The following is a 21,032-nucleotide window of genomic DNA, read 5'->3' as shown; positions in this document are numbered from 1 at the left end:
CTTCCTGTCGTGTTAGGTTGTAATCACCAGAATGAATGCTGTGACACTGGAGGCAATGTGACCACTCGTTCTTGAACTTTGTCACGGGGTTTTCACGCTTAGTTATTAATATGACACGAGAGAAGACACACTTACAGAGGGATGCGGGCTGTTAGGTGAACGTGTACGGTAAGAGACAGTGGAGACTGACTGTCAAAGCAGAGTTGTGCTAATGGAGCTAAGCTAAGTGAAGCCACAGCTTCATGCAGAGTTTAGCGCAGGTTTTTATCAACAAGTGTTTCAAACGTCAGTTTCAGAAGTCTGCTGAGTCAGTGCGTCAGAGAAAACACGACCTTTATTTTTGTTACTACAAGAAAAACTAGAGATGCACAATGTTGTACTTTTTTTTGCCGATATGCTGATTTATTGTGAGGGCTTCTACCGATAACTGATACCGATATATACATGTTTACTTTTGCCCAACTGCAGAGGTCATTTAGTCTCTTCTGTAGTGAAATTAACATATTTTTCATACTCATGTCGCAGCAGATGTGGATATAAAACATCAACATATGAATATAACGCAAAATGTATCTATTACTAAAAAAAAACGAGCCTATAGAAATAACTACATTATAACTTGATTTTACGTGCAGGCCGCAAGTTTGAGACCTCTGCTGCAGACCCACTGCTTCAAGTGTTATGCACACAGAGATAGCCTTCTTCTTACTTTAGGTTGTAATGAGTGGTTATTTAGTTAGTCTTGTGACAATTTAGGCCATTGTCCACTGACCTCTGTCATCAACGAAACATGGTTGTGTGTAAGAATCTCAATCAGCAGTTCCTGAAATACTCAGATTAACATCCATGCCAGCCACAGTTAAGCTTTGATTTACTTTAATCATCTTTCTTCCCCATTCTGACCATAGACCATATCTACATGCTTAAATGCAGTGAATTGCTGTCATATGATTAGCTGATATTTGCAGTGACACACGGGTGAACTAATGGACTTGCCAGGTGGATTAAAAGAATGACTACAATGTAGCATTAGTGACCTGGGAGGTAACAAACTAGTTCTTCTTGTTCCTTTTCCCTCTCCGGCGCAGCCTGTTTTGTCACCTCCACGAACGATCTCTTGAGTTATGGCGGGGATTCTCCAAAGAATGTCAGGACTGAGGGCAGCTCTCCGATATCTGAGCGGCCATCGTGTCTTCTCATCGACGGCCAGAACCAGACTTTGGTCTGCGGGCCTCTGCAGTCCTGTCCTCACCTGCAGCTCGGGACAGTTCTTGGTCTCCAGTCGTCAGGTTCATGGTGGAGCGGATGCACCAAAGTCGTCTCCCTCTGCAGCCCCAGAGAGGCTGCCTTTCTCCAGAGTGACTCCGCAAGATCTGGACTTCTTCAGGAAGGTTTTACCGGGGAGGACAATCACTGACCCAGACCTGCTGGAGTCAAGTAATGTGGACTGGCTCAGGACAGTGAGAGGTGATGGCTACAGTTGAATTCAGCCTCATTCCACACACAGGGTTTGTTTTTTTGGTATATGAAGGAACTGACGTAACTCATGTGACTTCTGCAGGCTCCAGTGAAGTGTTGTTGAGACCTCAGACCACAGAAGAAGTTTCTCAAATTCTCAGGTAAAGAACACGACAGGACAAAGTATATATGAAAACATAAGTTGTAAAGGGATTGTTTGTAAGAGGCGTTGATATTAACTTGCTGTTTCCGTGGCTGAATAAATAAATAAATTAAGTATCAAAAGAAAGGAAATTATTTTAGGACACTGCAGAAGACTACTGATAACTACGTCTCGTCAGTTTCGTTGTTTATGAATATATTTACTGCTTTTTCTTACTGTTGGGTAACTTCTTCCAGTTAGAAAATTAAGTATGCCACCCACTCTCTCCCCACACCAGTCCATACAGAAAATCAGTGATTTTCTCACACACACACACACACAAGAGTTGTTAATCTTCTGCTGTCTCCATCAGTATGTCAGATATGTTACCTTGTGACTTTGGTGCTTACAATTCCCTGTTTGGAATGACTTAAGTGGCAGTTGTTTGTCAAACACGGCAGCAGTTAGACTAGCATCTCCTGTGGTGTGGGAGAGTGAGCAGTTTCAAACTTAGATTTCCAGCAGGAAATGGCTGTATAATGGTGAGATAAAGCAGCAATCACAGTGTAAAGATATCATAGACCAGTGTTTCCCAACCCTGGTCCTCACACCTGATTCAGATGGTCAGCTCGTCAACAAGCTCTGCAGAAGCCTGGTAACGAGCTGTTCATCTGAATCAGGTGTGTTGGAGCAGGGCAACATCTAAAACATGCAGTGTTCCCTGAGGACCAGGTTTGGGAAACACTGTTTGGAATTTGTAAGTGGCTAAAATCTGTTTTCTCTTCTGTACCAGTGAGAGCGACACTTGAGCTGTCCTTTTAAAATGTTTTATCCCCACTATAGTTATTGTAACAGTCGTAACTTGGCGGTCAACCCTCAAGGAGGCAACACCGGGCTGGTGGGGGGCAGCGTTCCAGTCTACGACGAGATTGTCCTCTCCACTGCTCTCATGAACAACGTCCTCACTTTTGACAGCATCTCTGGTGAGTCCAGTACTTACTTAAAAGTTTAATCCAAAATGCACATGTGTGTATTTTTTTGAAACTTTTAACTAAATCATCACATATTTCTATTTTTCAGGGATTCTGACCTGCCAGGCAGGTTGTGTCCTGGAGAACTTGTCCCTCTATCTGGAGGAAAGAGAATTTATAATGCCACTGGATCTGGGGTCAAAGGGCAGTTGTCAAATAGGGGGGAATGTTGCGACTAATGCAGGCGGGCTACGACTGCTGCGCTACGGCTCCTTACGCGGGACCGTTCTGGGTCTGGAAGTGGTGAGTTAAATACAGTAAATACCTCAGGGGGAAATATATGATCCTCATGTATGAAAGTGTGAGATTTTGATGTACGTGACGTATGCAGGTGCTGGCCGATGGACGTGTGCTGGACTGTTTGACAAAGCTGCGGAAAGATAATACAGGATATGACCTCAAACAGCTGTTTATAGGGTCAGAGGGCACACTGGGGGTCATCACGGCAGTGTCTGTGCTTTGTCCACAGAAACCAAAGTCTGTCAACGTGGTTTTCCTGGGTATGATTTTCTCTTATCTCTCAGATAAGGATAAAAACAATTAACTAAAGAGTGTCATAACGTTGTGAATGAGTTTCCCTGTAACAGATTAGTAGTTACATTCTACAAGCTGATCATTTTTCTCGTTATTAGGTTGTAAGACCTTCGAGCAGCTGCTGCAGACATTTCAGCTCTGCAGAGGAATGCTGGGAGAAATCCTGTCAGCGTTCGAGTTCCTGGACAGTGAGTGTATGAGGCTGTTGAACACGCACCTAAAAATGTCCAATCCCATATCTGGTAAGTATATTTATTTATTTATTTATTTATTTCTGACATCTGATGTCCTTTATTGGTTAATATTATTTTTAAAGCTTGAGTTTGTTAGATGTAGGGCTGTCCCCAACTCAGGATTTTCTTGGACTTCTGTCAAACTACACACTTCCTGTGTCGGCCCCTTTCAAATTAAAGTCATACATGGTTTATCCATATAGGTTTTGATTTTACTTTGACAAGACATAGTTTCAAATAGAGTTTCCAGTGTTTGTTTGTTTTTCTGTTTTTTTTCTGCAGCGACGACCAATGAAATCTCGCTGACTAATGGGGGCAGCTCTAGTCAGATGCATCTGTAAACTGTTTTAATAGCGACCTTATTTATCACTTTACGCTATAAATATAAATTAAGTGATAGATATAACACTATGAACAAGTTTCATTAAGTTCTGTTCATATAAAGCATGTTGGTTATGGTATTTGTTACTTTATTACAAATACTAATGCTACTCTGTCTCCACCCTGCAGACTGTCCGTTCTACGTCGTCATTGAAACATCTGGATCAGACTCGACGCACGACGGAGAAAAACTCCAGAACTTTCTAGAGGAGGCAATGAATTTGTCTATGGTCGCTGACGGAACCGTTGCCACGGAGGACTCCAAAATAAAGGTAACTGGAATTCTTTTTGCGTTATTTTTCAAAGGATAAATCTATGTATAAAGTTATTGTTGTGTTAAATGAAGTTGATTCTTCTGTTCTGTATAACTTACGTATTTTATTTTGAGTCAATCCCAAGTGCAAGACTCATTTATAACCCCAGCTTTGTTTAAAACAGAATAATGATGGTACAAATACAAAAAAAAAAATACAATTTCCTTGTCAACTGTTCAGGCTCTGTGGTCAATGCGTGAACGAGTCACGGAGGCGTTGACTCACGAAGGCTACACCTACAAGTATGACATCTCACTTCCTGTGGAGCAGATCTACCAGCTGGTGACAGACATGAGGACACACCTGGGAGACCAGGCCAAGAGTGTGGTGGGATATGGACATGTGGGTAAGACATGGGCGGATATATTTCTCCAAGTCCTTATCCACACGGAAACAGAACCTTCTCGATACAATCATTTTCTTTTTCCTCCTTAAAAAAACCCCCAAAAAACAGGAGATTCCGTGTGGATAAAAAGCCAATATGATACTCGTTCCTGTGTATACAGGCCCTAAAACATTAAATTTAAATGCACGTTTCACTCTTCAACCCGCCTGCATCATTTTCTTGTTGTCTTCCCTCATAGGTGACGGGAACGTCCACTTAAACGTCACCTCTTCTGCCAATAATCCCGCTCTCGTCGCTGCCATCGAGCCGTTTGTCTACGAGTGGACGGCGAAGCGTCAGGGCAGCGTGAGTGCCGAGCACGGACTGGGCCTGAAGAAGAGGAACTACATCTACTACAGTAAACCCAGCCAGGCCGTGGCACTCATGGGAAACATCAAGGCCATGCTGGACCCGAAAGGCATTCTCAACCCATATAAGACTTTACCAGACGACCTGAAATGACCCACTCTCATCGCTCAGGGGTAAGTGTCATATATGTAGCTCAGTCTACAGCCCTTAATTTTTTTTGCATTTGCTGCACAAAAACAACAATAACAAGCTGCTTATGGTTTTTGAAGTTAGTGGTTAACATTATGAACAACCTCTGCCCCTCAAAGCTGCCTTAGTTTGATCTATTTCCTACACACAATGTCCAACTAGTTTAAGACAATAAGCATCATACCATACTATAGAGCAGGGGTGGACAATTATTTTCCCCAAAGGGGCCACATGAGAAACATACAATTTTGGATAACATACTATGACTTTTTTGACTGATTTTGGATGACATACTATACTAGGACTTTTTAGGTGATTTTGGACGACATACTATGACTTTTTTGACCAAATTTGGACGTCTTACTATACTATGACTTTTTTGACCCATTTTGGACGACATACTATACTATGACTTTTTTGACCAAATTTGGACGACATACTATACTATGACTTTTTGACCGATTTTGGACGACATACTATACTATGACTTTTTTGACCAATTTTGGACGTCATGCTGTACTATGACTTTTTTGACCCATTTTGGACAACATACTATACTATGACTTTTTTGGCCCCATTTTGGACAACATACTATACTATGACTTTTTCTACCAATTTTTTGAGGACATATTAAACTATGACTTTTTTAGGTGATTTTGGATGACATGACTTTTTTGACAACATTGTGTTTCTTGTGTGGAATAAAGGATGTGTGACGAAAAATTGCCTATTCAGTTGGCTGAGTGGTTTATCACGCTACCTGTTGGGTGCCAGCCTCCCCCAGTGAACACTGGTTCGAATCCCACACTTGACATTAACTAAGACACCTTTAGGTTAGACTTTTTTGGATGACCCATTTTGGACGACATACTATACTATGACTTTTTTGACCGATTTTGGACGACATACTATACTATGACTTTTTCGACCCATTTTGGACGACATACTATACTATGACTTTTTTGACCGATTTTGGACGACATACTATACTATGACTTTTTTCACCAATTTTGGACGACATACGATACTATGACTTTTTTGAGTGATTTTGGACGACATACTATACTATGACTTTTTTGACCAAATTTAGACGACATACTATACTATGACTTTTTTGACCAAATTTAGACGACATACTTTACTATGACTTTTTCGACCCATTTTGGACGACATGCTATACTATGACTTTTTTGAATGATTTTGGACGACATACTATACTATGACTTTTTTGACTGATTTTGGACGACATACTATACTATGACTTTTTTGACTGATTTTCGACGACATACTAACCTATGACTTTTTCGACCCATTTTGGACGACATACTAACCTATGACTTTTTTGACCGATTTTGGACGACATACTATACTATGACTTTTTTGACCAAATTTAGACGACATACTATACTATGACTTTTTTGACCGATTTTGGACGACATACTAACCTATGACTTTTTGGACCGATTTTGGACGACATACTATACTATGACTTTTTTGACCAAATTTAGACGACATACTATACTATGACTTTTTTGACCGATTTTGGACGACATACTATACTATGACTTTTTTGACCGATTTTGGACGACATACTATACTATGACTTTTTTGACCAAATTTAGACGACATACTATACTATGACTTTTTTGACCGTTTTGGACGACATACTATACTATGACTTTTTTGACCAAATTTAGACGACATACTATACTATGACTTTTTCGACCCATTTTGGACGACATGCTATACTATGACTTTTTTTGAATGATTTTGGACGACATGCTATACTATGACTTTTTTGACTGATTTTGGACGACATACTATACTATGACTTTTTTGACTGATTTTGGACGACATACTAACCTATGACTTTTTCGACCCATTTTGGACGACATACTAACCTATGACTTTTTTGACCGATTTTGGACGACATACTATACTATGACTTTTTTGACCAAATTTAGACGACATACTATACTATGACTTTTTTGACCGATTTTGGACGACATACTAACCTATGACTTTTTGGGCCGATTTTGGACGACATACTAACCTATGACTTTTTTGACCAAATTTAGACGACATACTATACTATGACTTTTTTGACCAAATTTAGACGACATACTATACTATGACTTTTTCGACCCATTTTGGACGACATACTAACCTATGACTTTTTTGACCGATTTTGGACGACATACTATACTATGACTTTTTTGACCAAATTTAGACGACATACTATACTATGACTTTTTTGACCGATTTTGGACGACATACTAACCTATGACTTTTTGGGCCGATTTTGGACGACATACTAACCTATGACTTTTTTGACCAAATTTAGACGACATACTATACTATGACTTTTTTGACTGATTTTGGACGACATACTAACCTATGACTTTTTCGACCCATTTTGGACGACATACTAACCTATGACTTTTTTGACCGATTTTGGACGACATACTATACTATGACTTTTTTGACCAAATTTAGACGACATACTATACTATGACTTTTTCGACCCATTTTGGACGACATACTAACCTATGACTTTTTTGAGTGATTTTGGACGACATACTATACTATGACTTTTTTCACCAATTTTGGACGACATACTATACTATGACTTTTTTGACCAAATTTAGACGACATACTATACTATGACTTTTTCGACCCATTTTGGACGACATACTATACTATGACTTTTTTGACCGATTTTGGACGGCATACTAACCTATGACTTTTTTGAGTGATTTTGGACGACATACTATACTATGACTTTTTTCACCAATTTTGGACGACATACTATACTATGACTTTTTTGACCCATTTTGGACGACATACTATACTATGACTTTTTTGACCAAATTTAGACGACATACTATACTATGACTTTTTTGACCGATTTTGGACGACATACTAACCTATGACTTTTTGGACCGATTTTGGACGACATACTATACTATGACTTTTTTGACTGATTTTGGACGACATACTAACCTATGACTTTTTCGACCCATTTTGGACGACATGCTATACTATGACTTTTTTCACCAATTTTGGACGACATACTATACTATGACTTTTTTGACCCATATTGGACGACATACTATACTATGACTTTTTCGACCAAATTTAGACGACATACTATACTATGACTTTTTTGACCAAATTTAGACGACATACTATACTATGACTTTTTCGACCCATTTTGGACGACATACTAACCTATGACTTTTTTGACCAAATTTAGACGACATACTTTACTATGACTTTTTCGAAGACATGCTATACTATGACTTTTTCGACCCATTTTGGACGACATACTATACTATGACTTTTTTGACCGATTTTGGACGACATACTAACCTATGACTTTTTTGAGTGATTTTGGACGACATACTATACTATGACTTTTTTCACCAATTTTGGACGACATACTATACTATGACTTTTTTGACCAAATTTAGACGACATACTATACTATGACTTTTTTGACCGATTTTGGACGACATACTAACCTATGACTTTTTTGAGTGATTTTGGACGACATACTATACTATGACTTTTTTCACCAATTTTGGACGACATACTATACTATGACTTTTTTGACCGATTTTGGACGACATACTAACCTATGACTTTTTTGAGTGATTTTGGACGACATACTATACTATGACTTTTTTCACCAATTTTGGACGACATACTATACTATGACTTTTTTGACCAAATTTAGACGACATACTATACTATGACTTTTTTGACCGATTTTGGACGACATACTAACCTATGACTTTTTGGACCGATTTTGGACGACATACTATACTATGACTTTTTTGACCGATTTTGGACGACATACTATACTATGACTTTTTTGACCGATTTTGGACGACATACTATACTATGACTTTTTCTACCCATTTTGGACGACATACTATACTATGACTTTTTTGACCCATTTTGGACGACATACTATACTATGACTTTTTTGACCAAATTTAGACCACATACTATACTATGACTTTTTTGACCCATTTTGGACCACATACTATACTATGACTTTTTTGACCGATTTTGGACGACATACTATACTATGACTTTTTTCACCAATTTTGGACGACATACGATACTATGACTTTTTTGACCCATTTTGGACGACATACTATACTATGACTTTTTTGACCAAATTTAGACGACATACTATACTATGACTTTTTTGACCAAATTTAGACGACATACTTTACTATGACTTTTTCGACCCATTTTGGACGACATGCTATACTATGACTTTTTTGAATGATTTTGGACGACATACTATACTATGACTTTTTTGACTGATTTTGGACGACATACTATACTATGACTTTTTTGACTGATTTTCGACGACATACTAACCTATGACTTTTTCGACCCATTTTGGACGACATACTAACCTATGACTTTTTTGACCGATTTTGGACGACATACTATACTATGACTTTTTTGACCAAATTTAGACGACATACTATACTATGACTTTTTTGACCGATTTTGGACGACATACTAACCTATGACTTTTTGGACCGATTTTGGACGACATACTATACTATGACTTTTTTGACCAAATTTAGACGACATACTATACTATGACTTTTTTGACCGATTTTGGACGACATACTATACTATGACTTTTTTGACCGATTTTGGACGACATACTATACTATGACTTTTTTGACCAAATTTAGACGACATACTATACTATGACTTTTTCGACCCATTTTGGACGACATGCTATACTATGACTTTTTTTGAATGATTTTGGACGACATGCTATACTATGACTTTTTTGACTGATTTTGGACGACATACTATACTATGACTTTTTTGACTGATTTTGGACGACATACTAACCTATGACTTTTTCGACCCATTTTGGACGACATACTAACCTATGACTTTTTTGACCGATTTTGGACGACATACTATACTATGACTTTTTTGACCAAATTTAGACGACATACTATACTATGACTTTTTTGACCGATTTTGGACGACATACTAACCTATGACTTTTTGGACCGATTTTGGACGACATACTAACCTATGACTTTTTTGACCAAATTTAGACGACATACTATACTATGACTTTTTTGACCAAATTTAGACGACATACTATACTATGACTTTTTCGACCCATTTTGGACGACATACTATACTATGACTTTTTTGACCCATATTGGACGACATACTATACTATGACTTTTTCGACCAAATTTAGACGACATACTATACTATGACTTTTTCGACCCATTTTGGACGACATACTAACCTATGACTTTTTTGACCAAATTTAGACGACATACTTTACTATGACTTTTTCGAAGACATGCTATTATACTATGACTTTTTCGACCCATTTTGGACGACATACTATACTATGACTTTTTTGACCGATTTTGGACGACATACTAACCTATGACTTTTTTGAGTGATTTTGGACGACATACTATACTATGACTTTTTTCACCAATTTTGGACGACATACTATACTATGACTTTTTTGACCAAATTTAGACGACATACTATACTATGACTTTTTCGACCCATTTTGGACGACATACTATACTATGACTTTTTTGACCGATTTTGGACGACATACTAACCTATGACTTTTTTGAGTGATTTTGGACGACATACTATACTATGACTTTTTTCACCAATTTTGGACGACATACTATACTATGACTTTTTTCACCAAATTTAGACGACATACTAAACTATGACTTTTTTGACCGATTTTGGACGACATACTAACCTATGACTTTTTGGACCGATTTTGGACGACATACTATACTATGACTTTTTCTACCGATTTTGGACGACATACTATACTATGACTTTTTTGACCAAATTTAGACGACATACTATACTATGACTTTTTTGACCGATTTTGGACGACATACTATACTATGACTTTTTTGACCAAATTTAGACGACATACTATACTATGACTTTTTCGACCCATTTTGGACGACATACTATACTATGACTTTTTTGACCGATTTTGGACGACATACTAACCTATGACTTTTTTGAGTGATTTTGGACGACATACTATACTATGACTTTTTTCACCAATTTTGGACGACATACTATACTATGACTTTTTTGACCAAATTTAGACGACATACTATACTATGACTTTTTTGACCGATTTTGGACGACATACTAACCTATGACTTTTTCTACCGATTTTGGACGACATACTATACTATGACTTTTTTGACTGATTTTGGACGACATACTATACTATGACTTTTTTGACTGATTTTGGACGACATACTAACCTATGACTTTTTTGACCGATTTTGGACGACATACGATACTATGACTTTTTTGACCCATTTTGGACGACATACTATACTATGACTTTTTCGACCCATTTTGGACGACATACTATACTATGACTTTTTTGAGTGATTTTGGACGACATACTATACTATGACTTTTTTCACCAATTTTGGACGACATACTATACTATGACTTTTTTGAGTGATTTTGGACGACATACTATACCATGCCCTTTTGCAGTGTTACGGCACTTGAAAGGGAAGGGTGAGGCATATTCAGCAACAACTTTCAACTTAATCAATCAATGCTACATTTTACACATACCTTAAGTTCAGTACATCCCATAATGTAAGAAAATTTCACATTTTTTCTTGTCTAATGATAAAAAAAAGTCATGCAACAGGTAAAAAGAAATTAACCCCTTAACATTTAATAAAATACTTTTCATAATAATAACCCAGGGCAGTTCACATTGAAGCAAGAATGCAGTAAACGTTTTAATTCACTTTTATTTATATATATGTAAAAATGACAAAGCAACATTTTTTTTTGACAACACAAACAATCCCAGCATTTGTGAACAAATTTGTTTGTAACCACAAACTTATAATCAGTTTCAAAATGAAATTTGATTACAACAATTTCCATCTGAACATAGAATTCTTACCGCCCCCACTATTCAGGCAACACAGAAAAGTGTGGCATGATGGAATATGAGGAGTAAATGGAAGCCCGGCTACTTCAAAAACCTCCAGTATCAAATTCCTCTTTGCTGACACAGGAGGGTTTGTTTTTCTAAATCAGCCACAGTACATTCATAAAGTACATGGAGCACAGAGGAGCAGTTTGAGTCATATTCTTATAAGATAAGATACAAAATAATTCCTAATGGCAGGTTCTTACAGTCTGAGAACCACCATGTAACATTATATGTAGCGTTTATGCCGTCTTCATTGTACAACAATACAAGCTCAGCAAGAATATTCTCCCTGCCGTTTCCACTCTCTTAGCAACTCATTTTCCTACGAGCGTCAACAACAATAATAACGTGGGGGGATAGAAAGTCCATTAGAGTCAGTGCCTGTATACTGTGTGTATTCAGTCCATTTCACACGCCATCAGTCTTCTATATCCTCAGTAGTGTGTACATAAATATCATACCACATTTAGAAAGTTTACAAACAACGTTGTTTCACTTGGCTCTTTTCCTTTTGTGAGTGTTCTGATAAAGCTATAATACGAGTGAAGTATTTCCAATTGTGCCACGTCCACGCGCCAAAACCAGCGGCTGAGGATCAGTGTAAGAGACTTGGTTATGCAGTGTGTGTGTTTATGCAGTGTAAGAGAGAGAAGGCTGAACCTAGAGCAGTCTTAAATGGGCATTAAAGCATCAGTAGGCATGGGTCAGTCTGCACTTTCCAAAGTATGCCAAATTTTTTTTTTAAATACCATACCGTTCCTGCAGTATGAGTTGTTTTGTTAAATAAGCTGTGTACGATTTTAAATGGGAGTGTCACTTTTTTTTGTGCCAAATTTGAGGTAACGCCAAAGGTACGAGTTAGCAATGGTGAAAGAATCACTGTAGACGACATGGATAATAACGGGCTGAAAGAAAATATTGAGACTTAAATATTGCAATATTTAATAGTGTGATACCGTACCAACATTTCTAAGGTATTTTTGTGTTACTAAACCCTCCGACCTCTAGTAGCCATTTGACTCCTCCCCCTTTATACGAGAGGTCTTCTTAAAATATGCTTTATAATATAAGTTTGTGGGAATGTATTGTTTCGCCAGATTTTTACTAATGTACCGTCCTGGCTAATAGCATTACTTTGTTTTAAATGTAAGGACAACATGAGCTGACACAGTTATCAATATTATATTTGATAGTACGACATAAAACACAAACTGCTTCTACAGCTACTGTAAACGTGATACTGTGAAAATGTGATAATTTTTACTTAAAGTTATTAAATCGTCCAGATCTCACGCCGACCCATGCCTACACGTCAGGATGGAGAACAATCACACACCACCCGTGTTATTTACACTCAGTAACAGTCCACAGTTCAGGTCAGTGCGAACACAGTGGCGACAACAGGTTTGCGTCCTGTGGCGAAACAAAAGTCTTTACCAGATCTGTGTGACGACACGAAATGTCAGGCGGAGGCAACCGCAGAGGAACGGAGGGAAAGTGGATGAACTCCTTTTCCTCTCGTGTTCTCTAATAATCGCCCTCGTTCAAAGTGACCCCTCTGTTGCCTCAGAAGCTTCCTCTCACGACTCTTTGCCCTTCTCCAGAGAGCTGTGAATCTTGTCCAAGGTCTTCTTGATGCGCAGAGCCGTTAGCCGGGCTGAGGGATTCTGGTACCAACACTCCTTCATCAGCTTTACCAGGGCAGAAAGGGTCTGACAGAGGCGGGAACAACCAGAGAGTCAACAGTTATATTGATACCAATCTCATAACAAGGTTATTATCAGCATCTGCAACATAGTATTCATTTTACTGTAAGTCAAAGAAAAACACAGAATTATATCGAGAAGCTGGACGAATCTCATGTTTGACACTTTATTTTTAAAACCCCTCTGATTTGTCAACATGAAGAAGTTTAGACGTTTTTCAGTGTTTTCTTTTCTCTAGAATTGTGACACCACAACGCTCATTTCTGTAATTTGCATTAAGTGTAGTTTAAAGAAACAAAACAACAGCTGACTGCTACTCACAGGATCAGAGAACCAGCGATTGGGAATGAAAGGCCTCTGCTGCTCCACACACACCACCTTCCTCATGTCCTCAAAGCTGGGGTCGTTTGGCACCTGATCATAAAACGGAGGCTTGTACTCCTCGACGATGCCTGCAAAGTGAATACGAGATAAAAAAGAATTGATTTACCACACGCGCGCGGGCCTGAAGTCGAGTCCAAAAACACAATTGTGTTGAAATGCACTCAACCGTTGCTGTATGTGCGTCGTGCTATTTCCCACAGCACCAGTCCAAAGGCCCAGATGTCCACTCTCTTGTAGGCATCAAAGCAGTCTGTCTGAATGGTCTCGTCCAGCACTTCAGGAGCCATGTAGCGCTTCGTGCCAACCTTTGGGTTGTTGCCCACGTCCAGCAGATTGTCAGCCTGCGAGTGAGTCACAGCCAGTCCTGTAATGTGCAAAAAACATGTAAGAATTAATAAAAAAACAAAGCATGCAGCACTGTAGCAGGACAATATCTGATATTGAGGCAAATCAATGCACACTAAATTAAATATGTTAAAAAAAAAATGACGGCAAACCAAGAAAAACAACTCGTACATAACACCAAACAAATATTAATGAGTACTAATTTGATTTGACACACGTAATTAGGGCTGAAACAATTACTCGATTATAAAATCAATTACTAAATTAATTGGCAACTGTTTTGACAAGGGATTACTCGGTTTGAGTGTTTTTAAGGAATTAAAACAAGTTTTCTGATTTTTTTCAGTTTCCTAAATGTGAATATTTTCTGGTTTCTTTGCTCCATATAAACAAAGAAATCCTTAAGACTGAATAGTTTTTGTTTTTTGGACAAAAGACATTTGAGAACCTCATCCTTTCTGGGTTTGAGAAACACCAATCAACATTTTATGAACCAAACGATTACTCGATTAAATCAAGAAAATAATCGTTAGTTGAAGCTCTACATGGAATATCATTTCCTTAGTGTCACTTTTACACTTAAAGAGAAAAACTTTTAACTCTTCTTTGTAAACTGTTAACGCTTCAGTGAGTAACTTTTATCCTCATGAGAAATTGAGTCATTTCCAAAACACTGCTGGTGCCGCTGCGTGATAAACGTCGAGGAGAAGAATCAATTTCATAAATGTGTGCGTCTTGTGTGTTTTCAGCCATAATTCAACCCTTTTGCAGTCGTCTCACTTTATGTTGTGTTTCCTCTTTGCCTCCATCAGTCTTGGCATAAAATGGACCATTACCTGTGTTCATGTTCAATAAAAAAAAATATAATATAATATATTATAATATATAAAAAATACAAAGAGAGGAGGAATGGAGCCGATGGTCTAAGTCGGCATTGTGTGAACTGTTTAAATGTAGCAGGCATTCATTTATATTTTAAAAGGTATTCAGTCTAGTTGTATGTAATTTATGATTATGTATGATATAATATAGACAACGCAGTAGAAGTCTGACTGACCCAGATCAGCGATGCAGCAGCGTAGCTCCTTTGTGACCAGGATGTTTTTGCTCTTCAGGTCCCGGTGAGCGATGGCCGGTTTGCCCTCTGTGCCGAAGATCTCCGTGTGCAGGTGCACAAGGCCGCACGCTATCGACGCCGCCATCGCCAGGCCCTCCGACGTCTCCACGGCGACCCGCTGCAAGTAGTCATAAAGTGAGCCGTTCTCGTGATAGTGGGTGATGAGCCACAGCTGGGTGCTGGAGTTTCGAGAAGTCATGTCAGACGCCATGAAGCCTGAGAGGAGAGGGGAGACAGACGTGAAATCTAATCGTCTTTCATTTAAAGCATTTATTATATTATTATTGTCATTAAACTGCGTTGGTGAATTGAATCAGTGTGCTGCTGCTGTTTCTTGTGCACATTCTGTGCATCAGTGACTTCAGACATAAAAGAGTGGCAAGAACATAAGGACGTTAAAAGGAAGCTGATGTTGGAAAGAGCAACTGTGTGGAAAACATGACATTTACATTAAGCTTGCAAAGAAATGTCAACATTCAAGATGTTTATTTGGGATTTGTGCACAGACAGACGGGGTCTGAGAAACACTGTAAAAAGAGCTTAGACCAGTAAAACTAATACAATACTGTAAATATAAAAGAATTTGTTTAAAAATTACAAACACTATCCCACATATGCCTATAAATACTTTGCACTTGAAGGAGAATTGAGGTGATTAGGTTTGTCCCACAGTTTACGTTGTGTGAAGTAAGCTGGAGCACAATGTTCTATTTGGTTTTTTCCATCGGTCTCGCTGTGGCAGTTTCAAGTAAATCAAGCAAAAAACACTTGTTTAATGGAGCGCAGAAAAGCAAATCATTAAAGCTGTTTTCTCCTGAAGGTCAATTACATCCTTGCTAATGATGTGAAGGGCATGCATCCAGGAGAAATAAAAGGGAAAAGAAATTCCCCTTTGAGTGAACAAGACTTCACCCGAGTGTGCAGCAGACTCACCCAGAATGTTTTCGTGTCTCAGCAGCACAGTGTTGTAGATCTCCGTCTCTCTGAACCAGGACTTCTCATCTCGGGAGGAGAAGATTTTAACAGCAACGTTCTCCCCCTGCCACTGACCCCGCCACACCTCTCCATACCTTCCCTTCCCTGGAAAATAAGGAAATAGGAGATAGATACTGAGAAGATACATAGACATGAAGCAGAGTGCGTTTCCTTAGACAAATATCGGATGATTCCACATCAACGGCACCAAAACACATTTTCCAATTCCAAAGCAATACAAACTGCCGTTTCATCCTGTCTGTTGCTTTGACTATGAGCAAACTTACATCACCAGTGTGAGACTAATTCAACTTTAAAAAAAATAAATAAATCACAAGACGGGGAAACAAAAAGCAAAATTTAAACTGACAAATACGGTGTCATCGTCTGTTGGACAGATCTGGAAAAACCTGAAAATAGATGTATGCAGTCATCCAAGAAAAGCTGAATCAAGGACGAATATAACCATGATCTGCATGAATGAGAATCATTTAAAAATAACTGCTATGAACAGCAAAGAGAAAACTGAGCGTGAAGGACGACACAGGAAGACTTTTCTTGACGGTTCAGCAGACAAATGTCAAAATGAGCTTTTTGCTTTTCGCTGATTATTAAAAATAATTTGATGCCCGTGACATAGGTTTTCTCTGTAGGGCTTTGACTAAATTTGCCAGTGAACAGATTTTTCAATCAAACACTCGGCTTTACCCACCTACACACTCCACCAGACTGATCTGCCGAGCCACAGTTCTTTGGACGAGGAATGGAAGACCTGAACCACTGCCTGATGTGCACGAGTGGGACAACAGGTCCTGGAGACAGAGACAGGGGTCAGTTCACACATCTCATCTTGTTTTTTTAAAGACAAAAACTGCCTTCATTTGGTTATTTTTACTGTGGAATTTAGAAGCAACCAAAAAAAATACAAAGAATACACTGTAAATATTGATGTACACAATTTACAAGAAAGGAAGGAAATGCTGCAGGAATCCAGCATTTCTTGAGTCTTACCGCTAAAGTGCTGTCTCCTACATTGGAGGAGATGAGGTCGTCTATGGTTCCTTGCTCAGTGTCGAATTCCTGCAGCCTCTGCAGACGGCCGTGGTGGAGCCTCCTGCAGGCCAGCACCGACACTACAGACAGCAGAGCCAGAACCACGACTGGGCCGAGTACGAAGAGGGCCAAAGTCTCAACGCGATACCGCACCGGCTCACCTTCTGGCTCATCTTCCGAGGGCAAGAGGAATAGAACACATTCTAGTGACTGTTCTCTTTGCTGCTAAAATAAACATATAATGAGCTGCAATCCACGTACCTGAAGGAAGCAGTGACACCAGAGAGGTCCTGGTTGTGTTGCTGTTGCACATGTTCTCAGAACAGCAGATAATGGCCTGGCGAGAGGACGGAGCCGTGGAGCAGTGCAGGCGGACTTTCTCCAGCTCGTTCAGGCAGCCGTGCTCAAACTCCATCCCACTGCCGCCCACGATGACAGAGGAGAAGCAGCGGGTTCCCTGGCAGCGGGTGACCTGGGGGCACGTCGGGCTGTGACACAGACACACCAACTGTCCATCTGTGAAGAAGACGGTACGCGTTCAGTATACACTCATGCTGTTTCACAGTACACAGAAGCAGTAAGTCAACAGAAGGGACGTCTCCCCAACTTTCTCACTCACTACACAAACAAGTGAGAAGCCCGTCTGGCAAAACGCAACAGAACATTCACTTCGGAAAAAAAGAGCAGTGGGCACTAACACTATTCTATTTTCTGTTTAGATAAATAAAGCAGAGACTTTGCATTTTTGTTTTTTATTCTTCCACTGTCAAAAATGTACAAATATATAAGGTTGAGGATGAGATGTTATAATAAGATCTCACGTTTGCGCGTCGAACAAATAGAAACAGACAAAACATAGACTATCTAGGTTTTGATTAATTCATATAGCAATACATATTAATCTTGAGCTTTTAATTAGTAAAGTTTTCCATAAAAATATCTGTCTTCATTAATGTAGATGCTGCCAATTAAAGAAAAAAATATTCCATCCCACCAAACTCTTAAGGTTTTCTTCTAACTGGAAGAAAAAAAACAAAAAAAACTTTCAAGACCCTAAACATTTTCTAATCAATCAATCGATTAAGTTCTCACAACTTGCTAATGCAATATACATATATATGTTTTATATGTATATATACGTGATCAATGCTAAATTCACAAATCATCTTCAAGAGATGGCTGGGAAACGGATGCCACTCAGTACATTCACACATTTGTAATAAAAAAAAGAAAAGCAAATGAATATGTTAGTCTGACTAAAACCACACTCTCTATTTTCTCAACATATACGATCAGAGTCGGAATTAATGAATTGTGAAAAGACTAGGAATGGCAGACGACATGCTATCAAGCGACATGCTAAACTGGAAACTACTCAATAGTAGCAAGCTGAAGAGGTCAAATCATCACCTAGCAGAGTTAATTAAATGAGTTCTCTTATACTGGGACATGGGAATTGAATGTTGTAGTCGAGCTACACACGTAGCTTGACTTACCCCTGTATGTAAATGTACTTGTTTTGTCCACAAAACAAAATTAATCATAATGATTTATTTGTTATATGAAGCAATGAAATCAGAAAAAAAAAACATTTTCTAAACTATTATCAAGATTGTTGACAATAAATGTAGCAACAGATTAAAAATCAATTAATGGCTGCAGGCCTAAAATGTACAGACTGAGATGATGATGACTCCTATTTTGGCACGTCTCTCTTGTAGTTCATGATTGACGTGACTGCATGCAATCTGCATTATTCCCCAATAATCTTCCTAAAAAACAAGTGAGGACTGTACCTGAGCCCTCAGCTGATGTCTGCAGGGCCAGCAGCAAGAGCAGCAGGACATGGACACTGCAATGAGCCATGTTTCAGTGCATGGACTGAGGGAGGGAGGGAAGAAGAGTTCACATGAGTACACTCCTGCAAAGAGTATAATTACATTTAGTCCATTTATGTTTTCTGATCATCCTCTGCAAACACGTCAGACAGTACGGATATGATAATTTGTCAAGTAATTGAAGACAACCACAGAAAATATACTGTCAGCTCTTCACTTTGACATGATGTCATTGTGTAGTTTGTGTACGCCGATGACTGTGCAATTAGGAGTCTTCTGCTGGATGGCGAGCAAGATCATGGCACAATTGTTAGGTAGTGTAAAAAGTCTATCCTCAATAAAAGACAAAAGAAATGTTCATTCATTTTGTGAATGAGTGACTAAGGCTGGAGCAGTGGCAACAGTATTTAATGAGTATTTTTCAAAATAAATGACAACTACAATTTAACAAACTAATAGATTGGTTATTACCAGACACATTTTTAAATCGATTCCAGACACGAATATTTGTTATTCATGATGGCAGTGTGGGTATGATGATCTATGCTGTGCGTGTGTAGTAAAAAATTGTATGTAATACTACATAGACAGTAAAAAAACCAGCTAAGTGGAGATTACAATTTTGGTCTATCTACTCATCTCTGTTTATTCACGTTATTACATTGTCGATTAACAAGCTAATCATTACCGGTGGTTCAAACATTTGATATCAAGTACCACCTGAGAAAATATTGAGCTTTTAAAGTAACACCATCATGACCAACGCTACAATACAGTGGTGTAAATAGGTCAAGCAAAGTCTTTTCACAGGAGGCAGACTTATTCCCAATAAGCTAAGATTTTTTTGTTATTTGTTTCTATTCTATGCACTCTGGTTAATACTCTCCAGCTCCATGCTCTTCAAACAACCTGGTATATACAGTAGAACAATCGAACAGTAGAAGCACCACAATTTGAGAACCATGGTTCTAAAACATGTAATTGCTCCTGTAGCTATTATCTGTGAATGCTACCAGCTGTAGCATCAACAACCCATGCCATTAGCAAGATAACGCCATAAGTGTCAATAGCATATTAACCTCTGGTTTTGATGGAACAACTACAAACACACATATTCACACAGCAACCCTGTGTTAGAAAACCGAAAACCTACCGGAGGCATGGTTTGTTTGCTGTGGCTAACAGGCCACCAACAGGCGGTTTTAGTGGCCGTCTGCAGGCGCCTCAGAGGCGCCACTCAGACAGGCGCCCATTAGCCTCGCAAGCTAAAGCTAGCGCTGCAGCAACAAAGCGTAGCCTGGCACAAGTTAACGACAAAAAAAAATAAGACCCACGTACCTGACACACGCGTGGAACAGCTTCTAACTCATTGTGTGACGTCTGCGCGTGTGTGCATTAGTGTTTAAAGCATGTTAGTAGTGTGGTCTGCGGTGTAGCAGGAGCTCAGAGAGGTACAGCTGCCCTGCCCACCGCCCACCTACTGGCGGCTCGCTTTCTCCTCTCGCTGCGTATGACGTCACCAAAGGATCCCAGGATTCCTCTGGGAGCTTTTTTTTTTTCTTCCCAAAACTTTATTTTGAAAATACAGTCAAGACAGGAAATCAA

The 21,032-nt window shown here is 38.9% G+C and overlaps 2 protein-coding genes across 2 annotated transcripts; one reads left to right on the top strand and one right to left on the bottom strand.

Moving 5' to 3' along the window:
• Positions 1–6: 6 nt before the first annotated feature.
• Positions 7–15,874, top strand: d2hgdh (D-2-hydroxyglutarate dehydrogenase). The gene is made up of 11 exons (XM_058614795.1): positions 7–168; positions 1,089–1,467; positions 1,562–1,619; positions 2,444–2,583; positions 2,681–2,874; positions 2,963–3,131; positions 3,264–3,407; positions 3,909–4,051; positions 4,274–4,439; positions 4,678–4,960; positions 15,560–15,874. The coding sequence occupies exons 2-10, from the start codon at positions 1,125–1,127 to the stop codon at positions 4,938–4,940; spliced, it is 1,620 nt and encodes a 539-aa protein (XP_058470778.1). The 5' UTR covers positions 7–168; positions 1,089–1,124; the 3' UTR covers positions 4,941–4,960; positions 15,560–15,874.
• acvr1l (activin A receptor, type 1 like) lies at positions 11,801–20,927 on the bottom strand. The gene is made up of 10 exons (XM_058614796.1): positions 20,766–20,927; positions 19,386–19,470; positions 17,851–18,105; positions 17,548–17,762; positions 17,249–17,348; positions 16,495–16,641; positions 15,502–15,777; positions 14,266–14,463; positions 14,037–14,167; positions 11,801–13,721 (listed from the first exon to the last, which is right to left on the bottom strand). The coding sequence occupies exons 2-10, from the start codon at positions 19,453–19,455 to the stop codon at positions 13,590–13,592; spliced, it is 1,524 nt and encodes a 507-aa protein (XP_058470779.1). The 5' UTR covers positions 19,456–19,470; positions 20,766–20,927; the 3' UTR covers positions 11,801–13,589.
• Positions 20,928–21,032: the final 105 nt, after the last annotated feature.

The sequence above is a fragment of the Solea solea genome, chromosome 18 (assembly GCF_958295425.1).
Source record: "Solea solea chromosome 18, fSolSol10.1, whole genome shotgun sequence".
NCBI classification, from domain to species: Eukaryota; Metazoa; Chordata; class Actinopteri; order Pleuronectiformes; family Soleidae; genus Solea; species Solea solea.
Note: the sequence above shows the minus strand (reverse complement) of the source record. Positions and strands in the feature narration are given on the sequence as shown.

What these genes read in the sequence shown, in the direction of transcription:
- acvr1l (XM_058614796.1), bottom strand. Translation starts at nt 19,455, where the DNA reads ATGGCTCATTGCAGTGTCCATGTCCTGCTGCTCTTGCTGCTGGCCCTG. An exon ending in GAGACACGAAAACATTCTGG is followed by an intron (nt 15,778 to 16,494) that starts GTGAGTCTGCTG and finishes CTCTCCTCTCAG; the next exon opens with GCTTCATGGCGTCTGACATG. An exon ending in ATCGCTGGTTCTCTGATCCT is followed by an intron (nt 13,722 to 14,036) that starts GTGAGTAGCAGT and finishes CGCCTCTGTCAG; the next exon opens with ACCCTTTCTGCCCTGGTAAA.
- d2hgdh (XM_058614795.1), top strand. Translation starts at nt 1,125, where the DNA reads ATGGCGGGGATTCTCCAAAGAATGTCAGGACTGAGGGCAGCTCTCCGA. An exon ending in GAAGTTTCTCAAATTCTCAG is followed by an intron (nt 1,620 to 2,443) that starts GTAAAGAACACG and finishes TCCCCACTATAG; the next exon opens with TTATTGTAACAGTCGTAACT. An exon ending in GGTGGGATATGGACATGTGG is followed by an intron (nt 4,440 to 4,677) that starts GTAAGACATGGG and finishes CTTCCCTCATAG; the next exon opens with GTGACGGGAACGTCCACTTA.